The sequence below is a fragment of the Herpailurus yagouaroundi genome, unplaced genomic scaffold (genome assembly GCF_014898765.1).
Source record: "Herpailurus yagouaroundi ecotype Mexico unplaced genomic scaffold, PumYag 67641, whole genome shotgun sequence".
Classification (NCBI taxonomy): domain Eukaryota; kingdom Metazoa; phylum Chordata; class Mammalia; order Carnivora; family Felidae; genus Herpailurus; species Herpailurus yagouaroundi.
In genome coordinates, this window is record NW_024420442.1 from 4,027,518 (window position 1) to 4,037,622 (window position 10,105).

Genomic DNA, 10,105 nt, shown 5'->3' on the forward strand with positions numbered 1-10,105 from the left:
TCACCCAGGCGCCCCAATTCTTAAAAAATTAAGGGGAAATTAGTGGTACCTCATCACTAGACTCTGTGATTTTGGTAACCTTCCTAATACAGGTGTGCCCTGTTTTAAGAAGGCCCAATTAGAGTGCCTGCATGGCTCAGTTGGTTAAGTGTCTAACTCTTGATTTAGGTTCAGGTCATGATCTCATGGTTCATGGGATTGAGCCCTGTGTTGGGCTCAATGCTGACAGCATGGAGTCTTCTTGGGATTCTACCTACCTCCTCTTGGGATTCTCTCTACCTCCTCTCTCTCAAAATAAATAAACTTCCCTCAAAATAAATAAACTTGAAAAAAAAAGCCCAAAAGAAGGGTGCCTGTGTGGTTCAGTTGGTTAAGTGTCCGACTCTTGATTTTGGCTCGAGTCATGATCTCACAGTATGTGAGTTTGAACCCCATGTTGGGCTCTGCACTGACAGTGTAGAGCCTGCTTGGGGTTCTCTCTCTCCTCCCCTCTCTCTGTCCCTCCCCTGCTGTCTCTCTCTCTCTCTCTCTCAAAATAAATAAACATTTTTAAAAAGCCCAAAAGATGAGTTTAAATGCATTACAGCAAAATCTGGGCACTATAAATCAGATTGGATACATAAGCAACATTTTAGCTCCATGAAAAGAAAAAGGGCAAGGGGTCTAATCTGTATTTTCCTCCAAACTGAGTGTTTTCATTTTGAGGAGGAAGATCTAGTGATTAAATTCACACAAGGAGATGGCCTACGGCCTGCTAAAAGTCAGGTTGCAGTTTCCACTGCATTCAAGATACTCAGCAAGATAAATAACTTTTAGAAGAAACTTCAAATTTTCTCTCATTCACATCTCACCCAGTGGGTCTAACATTTCTGGAATTGGTTAGACCTGTGTTGTTCAATATGGTAGCCACTAGCCATATGTAAAATATATTCACAACCATGATCAATTTTCATTAGACTTTCCCTCTTCCCAATTCTGTCCTCAATAACAGAGCGAGGTTAGGGTTACAGTTTTTGCCTATTGAGTGCACAGTGATCAAAACTGTAACCATGACCTCAGTAATACTATTTTCTATGTTACTGATTCAGATTTTATCTACAAGACTGGGTACAAATAAGTTCAAAGACACAGCATATTATTTATTTTTCTTCTTTTTAAAAAAAATGTTTATTTTTGGGAGAGAGAGAAAGAGGCAGAGAGATGGAGACACAGAATCTGAAGCATGTTCCAGGCTCTGAGCTGTCAGCACAGAGCCTGACGTGGGGCTTGAACCCACAAACCGTGAGATCATGGCCTGATGCAGAGTCAGACGTTTAATTGTGCCACCCAGGTGCCCTGAGGCAGCATATTATTTAAGACAAATAATATTTTATAAAGGAATACTTGTGTATAAAAATACAACCAAAAGCATCAATTTGGTTTATTTCAAACATTTTTTAAATTTTTTATTAAAGTTTTTTTAATGTTTAATTTTGAGAGAGAGAGACAGAGCATGAGCTGGGGACGGCAGAGAGACAGGGAGACAGAGAATCCGAAGTAGGCCCCAGGCTCTGAGCTCTCAGCACAGAGCCCGATGTGGGGTTCAAACTCATGAACCGAGATCATGACCTGAACCGAAGTCAGATACTTAACTGACTGAGCCAACCAGGTGCCCCTAAAAAAATTTTTAAGTAATCTCAACACCCCATGTGGGGCTCAAACTCACAATTCCAAGATCAAGTTGGCATGCTGTACCAACTGAGCAAGCCAGGCACCCCTGAAGAGCATCCATTTGGTTTAAAAAGCAATTGTTACCTGAGGCGCCTGGGTGGCTCAGTTGGTTAAGTGTCTCACTTCAGTTCAGGTCATGATCTTGCAGTTTGAGCCCCGTGTAAGGCTCTGTGCTGATGGCTCAGAGCCTGGAGTCTGCTTCAGAATCTAGGTCTCCCTCTCCCTCTCCTGCTCACACTGTCACTCTCTCTCAAAAATAAAATAAACATTAAAAAAATAAAAGCAATTATTATCTTAGCACCCACTAGGAAATCAAACAATGGGATGCATTCTCTGATATATTTATTACAATTACACCTTAATATACTAATATAATTGAAGCTGATAAATGCATAATTAAAAAAATATATTGTTGGGGCACAGTTGACACTTCTAAAAATTTTTTTTAACGTTTTTATTTATTTTTGAGACAGAGAGAGACAGAGCATGAACAGGGGAGGGTCAGCAAGAGGGAGACACAGAATCTGAAACAGGCTCCAGGCTCTGAGCTGTCAGCACAGAGCCCGACACGGGGCTTGAACTCACAGACCGCGAGATCATGACCTGAGCCGAAGTCGGCCGCTTAACCGACTGAGCCACCCAGGCGCCCCACGGTTGACACTTCTAAACTGGGTGTCACACTCAGGGTGATACTGTTTATCATTGTACTTACACCAAACATGACTTGATCTGTATTAATTGCATCTGAGACCACATATTAGGGTGCTTGATCAAGAGATTTTTATTATTTTTAAAAATTAACAATTCTTCATTTTAACCACAAACCCCAATAAGGAAGATCAGATCAATTTTTTAAAAGTGCTTTACACACCATTCTGATGATCAATAATAATTTGAAGCCCGAGGCCCTCGAGGAAATTCTTTCTGGTTTGCAAAAGCTGTGGGAGACCATTAACATCATGAGGCCAGTTATGGCAAATATTGATCTCTAAAATGTCATGGTCTCACACCCTATGGGGGGCGGGGGCTTATGGATCTGACTTAATATAGCATGTGCAGGCCTGATTATAGGACAAATCAGTTCCAAGTACTTCACACATTTATAAGCACAAGAACTATTGTATCTACCAGTGGATAAAGCTTCTGTGTAGCCACTGAAATTAGGCAAATGGTATGGTAATCCAAGGTGACTGGTGAGGTTAAGGCCTCCACACCCAAAACCACTGGATAGGATGCAACTATGAACATGGGAAAAATCTCAGAATTTTAACAGGTAAAGAAAAACCAGGGCAGACTCCACTGCCAGATTACCAAAACAAGTTCTTCAAAGACTTCCAAAGAACTCATCCGCCCAGCAGCAGCAAAGAACACTCAGTATTTTTATCCAAACCACAGCCAAGAGCTTGATAAAGTGGGAAACAACACAGTTAAATGTTAAATGAAATTAGATTCTTCATAGTGACCACTCCTATTTCAGTATCTGCACAGAGAAGTAGAAGAGAGTTACACTGAGCTTGTGTATGCTGAGGAGTGCCACTAAATTAGCTCCTGGTGAAATTATTAACCTTTATAGATCATTTTCACTTTTTCTCCCAGAGACGCAATTCCACTTTCACTGTAACATTAGTTGGGAACATTTATTTCCTTTGTGGCTTGGTTGTGTATTTTGAGAAAGCAATCCATGGGCCCTTGCAAAAGTTCGGAACATATATCAGCATTACAAGTAATGGAAACACATAGCTGAAAGTTTTAATCACAAATTCACAACTAGAGATTTCATTCACGTATCTTAGAAAGCTAAAAAGACATGTTAAATTTTTTAACGGATCAGCAAAAATATGTGCCACAGATTCATAATTTAGAATTTATCACATAAATATAATATTTATAAATATCTTTTATTTGCAAAATTATTCTTAAAACATTTCTTTCCAACATGTTTGACGTTTTCACATGTGTTTTAAGGGGAAAAAACCACCCTATTTAAAATGTACCACTAAACTTTAATGTGCCATTAAACCAGTGCCACCAAAGTAAAAAAAGGAAAAGAAACATACTGCTGTGTTGGACATGCAGTTGTTACTGCAAATAGTGACAATACCTGTCCTATATGGTGATTGTACACATGCTCTTCTTTCACTTCTCAGTCATTGTCAGAACCATTTGGAGGTAAGAAGACCAATGCATCATTGAAAATATGCCCAAACGCCCTAAGACGGTATACTCCATACATCATCACATGCATCTGATTAGGAGTCAGTCCATTAAAAGTAACAGCCATATCCGAACAGCATCCTTCTACCACCAGGTTGGGGTGATTAGTCATTGCCTCTTTAATAAAAAGCCCAATGGATTTGGTATTAAATACATCTTTTCCTTCAGAATCTTCTGCATTTTCTGCAAACACTCCAGCATATTTCAGGCAGACTGCTAGCTGCTTATCTTCAGATATCTTCCAAATCATCCCTCCCTGCTCAGGACACTTTTCAGGGATACTGAGAAGGCTGTTAAGCCTTTTCATGGATTCTATACTTAAGACAATGCCTCCTTCCACACTCACATATTCAAGGTCTCCAGATTTTATAGTGTGGCCTAGATAGAAAGGTTGTGATGGATCCTTTTTTAACAAAAAATACTTTAAGTTTTCAATAATAGCAAATGTAGAGGGGCGTGCAAGGAAGAACCAGTTGTATTGGTCTCTGTATTTATCAAAGGCATATTTGTAAGCTTTTCTCATCATCAACCACATGTCATTTGTTTCCATGTTAATTGACTCAAACACTTTAACATTTTCAGAACTGAAGAATTCTGCTTTGTCACAGTGTTTGGTCCAAGTCTCCTTCACTGCAGCCCAAAGACTCACATCTTTGGGTTTTACAAGAATGATACAGTATACTCGAAAGCTCTTACTGAGCTCCATGCGTTCATCCTCTGAAATCTTCGAGATATCTTCTTTATTAGGAGCTTGTAGGTGATGATGCTCATGGTGCATTCTGTTTCCATGACCAATCCTAATGTGTCCTAGCATAGTGATCAAGGCACAGAAAATGCTTCCAAGCATCACACCCTTCAAAAATGAACTGCTTTCAGAAAGCATTTTTCCTATAAAGAAGAAAAAAGATCCTTAGGATACTTAATAGAAAAGGATTAGTCTAGTGATTTGATTTGGTATGCCTTATAGACTTACATTTTGCTCTTAACATTAAAAAAACTTCCCAAGTTTGAAATCAAGTTAGTTGCATAGAATACCAAGAAGTCTAAGAATCTTTAGCTTCCAATGGTATCTGATTACTGTTCTGTATAAACTGGAACTTTGCAACAACACCTCTATGCATTAGAATTTTCTGGGAGGCCATTTTTGCACTTCTTCTATGGGGATTTAATTAACTAAGTACTAAATCAAAACATTAACTCTAAAAATCCATGTTGTAGAGGTTGTCAGTCCGTCATTCTTTTTAAAGGAATTTCACTTCACAAGCTTGCTTATATTATTTAAATATTTCTGTAGATATGAATGGACTTTATATCAAAACCTTAAATTGAACAGATAGAACCACCTATAATTAGCAAATCACCAATGACATCTGTGCTAGCATTTCTGTTCTTAACCTAGTGCTTTATTTAACTGATGGCTGCTGTCCTTAGGTGTTCTGAGTACATCTAAATCAAATTTCTTGAGATTGAAACCATACATGTTAATATTTACTTTTTTGCTCCTAAGACTAAATGGTTTCTGATACAGTAACCCAACTAACTGATGTAATAAAAGCCCATAATGAAAATAGTTAAATTATTTAGATGAGAACTGACTCAATATAGGCATATCTGGGGAACCATTAACCAACATCTTTATTGCCTCCAAAGGCATTTTCTTATTCTCTGGGGAAGTAGAAAGAGAAAAGTCTACACTTTTATTTCAATCAGAAATTAAAAGAAAAGCCAACATTGAATACAACTGTTGAGATTTCCCAATCTTCTATCTTCACAAGAAATGTTCTACTGAGCTACTTAGATTTTTCTCTTTGTCTCTTAAAGCTGAAAGAAGCCTTAGAAGTCACCTAATACCATTTCTCTCACTTTACAGACAGGGAAAGAGAGGGTCTACAGAGGTTAAGTAACTGACCCAAAGTCACACAGTCAGTGGTAGAACTAAACCAGCAATCAGATCTCTTGAGATCAGTGTAATGCTTTTTCTATTACAGAATAGTGATCTGAACAGTGCTTCTATTCATACTGTTGAAAATTTAATAGATGGGTTACTGGATAACCTTGTTTTCCTACAAATGAAAAAATTATGGGGTTTGTTAACCGTAATTGACATTTTGCACCCACGATCAACATCCTGCTAGAAGGAAACCACCCCTTTGGTTTTCTTCTAGAGGAAATGGACTTTGACTTCTACTAGGACAAGGTGTGGAATAGTTTGACAGATGTAATTCCTGAGTGGGGGAGGAAGGGTGAGCAAAGAGGCTGGACGGTTTTCCTATGTCACTCACAGAACTTGGTCAATACACAGCTCTATGAAGAAAGAGAAATGACAGAAAATAAGCTCTGCTTAGTATCAGAATTCTCAGATGCACTCTAAAAGTAATTTATATAGGATTTTGACACTTCATATTATACAATTTTCATTATTTCTAGCCAATATATGATAATCCACACGTGTCTCTTAGTTTGATAATAGCATATCTAGATCAGAATTCTTCCTGATGGGGATACTACTCATGGATCATTTGCATAAATTATTCTAAGGAGATTTTTTTTTTCCATCAGGGGAGGCAAAAAAATGTAACACTGAAGATGTACATGATAGGATATTTGTTGCAGAGGAGAGGGAAACTTAAAACTGCACACAGGCATAAATGAAGCAGAAACTCCCAGAGTGGTTTCTGAGATGGCATCTTTTTAGAAGGTGAAAGTGGCTGGATGGAGTATGGAAAAGGGAGAAGAACGAAATAGAGAAAAACGAGAGGGAGGACGTGGTCACCTCAAAACCCCACTGAGGGGCCAAGGCAGCACCTCCAGGAAGGCAGTTCTCGGTCTCCCGGACTAACTACTGCACCCCCGGCACCTGCCCTGGGATCCGGCGTGGAGCATGCTGGGAGTGGGCCAGGGCCCAGGCCTTCCCCCAGGAGAGGGGCGGGGTCGATCCGCTCCGGGGTCCGCGCAGGGTGCGGGCCGACGCCCCAGCACTCACCCGTATCTACAACGGCTCAGGGGCGGGAAAGCGCAGCCGCGCACGGCTTTCCTCTCACGTTCGCGCGCCACACGCTTACGCTCCTGGTCGGGCTGCTCTAGCTGCAGGCGGTGTTCTCTCGTTGGTTTCGCTAAAGGTGGGGAGGGCCAGGAAGTGAACGCCGCTACGGTGCGGGAAGCGGGGCGGGGCGGGGTGGGGCAAAGGAACCCACCGCCAGGCGGAGCGGCCGGCCCGTGCTGACGTCGGAAGGGCCGGCACGCACGCGGCGCTCCTTTATTCCCGCCTCCCGCGGAGTTCACAGAAGCGCGTCCAGCTGGCGTGACCCGCACGCTTGCCTGTATCCAATGGGACGCCCGGAGGCGTGCGTGCGTAAGAGCCGCTGACACCTCCCACCTCTTCACCTTCTTGGCGTGGAAACCGCGAGAGTGAGGTAGAGCGTTGCTGCTGGCAGCGCTTGTGTCAGGTTTCTCGGTGGTTTCTCTCACGTGCTCCTGCATCGTTGCACTTTCATATCGACGAGAGGGTGCGCCAGCCCGTATTCCTGGGCTGGGACCAAAGTGCAAGCCACTGAAATATTCCTCGAATTATGAGGGCAAGGATTTTCTGTGGTTATTGGAATGGCATCTGAAGCCCCACTGACTGGAATCCAATCCTGTCTTCACCGCGTCCTTTGGTATGCTGGGAAAGTTACTTCACCTCGCTATGCCTCAGTTCCCTCCTTTGTAAAGTACAGAAAATATCACAGTAGTGCTAGGAGATTAAATGAGTGCATATGACTCCATTAGCAAAAGACCAAGCACAGAATAAGCATTCATTAAATGTTGGCTATTACTATTATTCATCCCTGTATCACTGGCACCTAGCTTAGTGCCAGCGCACAGTAGACAATACATGTTTGTGGAATTAATGAATGTTAGAACTACAAATGAGACTAGGACCAGAAAGGAAAGGAACTTCCTAAAGGCCACACAGTAATTAATGTTGGAAGTGAGACTAGAATCCAGGTGTCCTAATTACAAGTGCAGAACTCTGTTAAACACATGATCTTTTAAAATTCTTTTTTTTTTTGTGGTAGCGAGGGTTTTTGCTAAAAAACACAATTTACCCCAAATATTTAAAATGACTAGGTTCCATCCAGATAACATTGAGTGGTGACTGTCTTGGGTTCCTAAAGATAAATGTTTTGAGTATTGACAGTGACCCAGTTTAAATAGACTGAAGGTTTCCTGAAGCACCGAAACAACAAATAGTTATTAGGCAACTACTATCCTAGCAGCACTAACCTAAATTCTGGAGATACAGTGGTGAACAAAATTGGCCCCCTGCCTTCATGGAGCTCTTAGTTTAGCAGGGAAGAAAGACATTGAACAATTCATTACAAATAATTATAGTGGTGGTATGTTCTGTGAAGGAATACAAAAACAAGTTTTAGAACTGGAAAGGAACTTAAGACAAGTATCTCCACTGTGTTTTGTTAAATGCTATATATTGTCATTGTCACATATATATAAACATATATATGTATATATGGACATACATATTTCAGTGAAACAAATTGCAGAATAATGTGTATAGTATGATTATACTTTGGTCTAAACAAAATTTTATATATGTGTGCATGTTTGATCTGTATGAGCAGGGAGAGTTGTGAAAGACTGGGCAGGCTGTTAAGATTACATCAGGAGGTTGAGGTGGAGGTGATTAGCTTTGTCTTTATACATCCTTGTAATGCATTGTTTCACTAGTTATAATAAGCATTTGTTACTTTTGAATTTGAAGAACAGCAAATAAAGGGATCTTCAAAATGAGAGGGACAAAGAGTAAAAGGAAAAGTTACCAAAAAAGTACTTTTTAAAGGACAGATTGACATGGCATTTAGAATTCAGAGACTGACAAAGTGACAGTTTAAAATGCCACTTCTGGGGTGCCTGGGTGGCTTAGTCTGAAGCATCTGATTTTGGCTCAGGTCATGATCCCAGGGATCATGGGATTGAGCCCTGTGCTGTTAGCATGGAGCCTACTTGGGATCCTCTCTCGCTGTCTCTGCCCCCTCTCTCAAAATTAATAAATAAACATTAAAAAAAAATGCCACTTCTTTCTAGTATAGGAAGGTATGCCAAACTGGAACTACTGATAACAGGATGCTCTGAAGCAGAATAAACCATGGGATATGTAACATCAAAGGCACTGTTATTGAGAGGGTGTCCAAGAACCCAGTTCTCTACTTAAAGCAGAGCTGAAATACACTTAATCATTGGAAGTGAAGTTAGTAAGATGATTGACTTGTAGTTAGGTGATTGAATTTTTAAAACACCATTCCACAATGTAGCCCTAATTTAAAAATACATGCAAATAGTATCTATTAAAATTAAGAATATTTATACCCTTGGCTCAGCCAACCCACTTACAATCTCTCTCCCAGAAATTAAAGGCCCAGAATGTAAGGCTAAATGTATTGTTGTCTTATAACAGCAAAAGTGGGAAACATCCATCAATAAGAGAATGGTTGAATTAATTATAGGGCATCCATACAGTGGAATATTTAGCATAAGATAAACAGTTTATTTCACTTACCTACATTAAACACTTCACTAAAAACATTAACCTGCACCTTATGCAGGTTGCTTTTGAGTTTGGTTGCCCTCATGTACCCAGCATGTAAGGCAAGATTGCATTTAAAGCTGATAATACTGCATTTTTTTCTTAAAGTTTTTTTTTACATTTATTTAGTTTTGAGAAACAGAGTGAGACAAAGTGTGAGCGGGGGTGGGGCAGAGAGAAGACACACAGAATCTGAAGTAGGCTCCAGGCTCTGAGCAAGCGGTCAGCACAGAGCCTAATGGCAGGGCTCAAACCCACAAACTGTGAGATGATGACCTGAGCCCAAGTCGGATGGATGCTCAACTGACTAAGCCACCCAAGGTGCCCGAATACTGTATTTTTGATAAAGACCTCCTGTCAAGTGCATGGATTATTCAGCATGAGAAGTCATAAATTTCTAGTATTTGGCGATTTACTTGCATGTGAGCACTAAAATTTTCTAAATCTGGGGGTGCCTGGGTGGCTCATTTGGTTAAGTGTCTGACTCTTGATTTCATCTCAGGTCATGGTCTCACGGTTCATGAGTTCGATGCCCCGCATCAGGCTCTGTGCTGACAGTGCAGAGCCTACTTGGGATTCTCTGTCTCCCTCTTTCAC

The 10,105-nt window shown here is 40.6% G+C and overlaps 1 protein-coding gene across 2 annotated transcripts; it reads right to left on the bottom strand.

The window, feature by feature from the left end:
* Window positions 1–2,473: 2,473 nt before the first annotated feature.
* Window positions 2,474–7,020, bottom strand: C1GALT1C1 (C1GALT1 specific chaperone 1). 2 transcript variants are annotated; one of them, XM_040468000.1, is made up of 2 exons: window positions 6,698–6,900; window positions 2,474–4,812 (listed from the first exon to the last, which is right to left on the bottom strand). In XM_040468000.1, the coding sequence occupies exon 2, from the start codon at window positions 4,805–4,807 to the stop codon at window positions 3,854–3,856; it is 954 nt and encodes a 317-aa protein (XP_040323934.1). In that variant the 5' UTR covers window positions 4,808–4,812; window positions 6,698–6,900; the 3' UTR covers window positions 2,474–3,853. The 2 variants fall into 2 exon arrangements, with proteins under 2 accessions (XP_040323934.1, XP_040323933.1); XM_040467999.1 differs by lacking the exon at window positions 6,698–6,900 and adding an exon at window positions 6,908–7,020 and having other exon boundaries at window positions 3,329–4,812.
* Between the last annotated feature and the right edge of the window lie 3,085 nt (window positions 7,021–10,105).

Bases quoted from the DNA above. Each gene is read 5' to 3' on its own strand.
- C1GALT1C1 (XM_040468000.1), bottom strand. From the start codon at position 4,807: ATGCTTTCTGAAAGCAGTTCATTTTTGAAGGGTGTGATGCTTGGAAGC.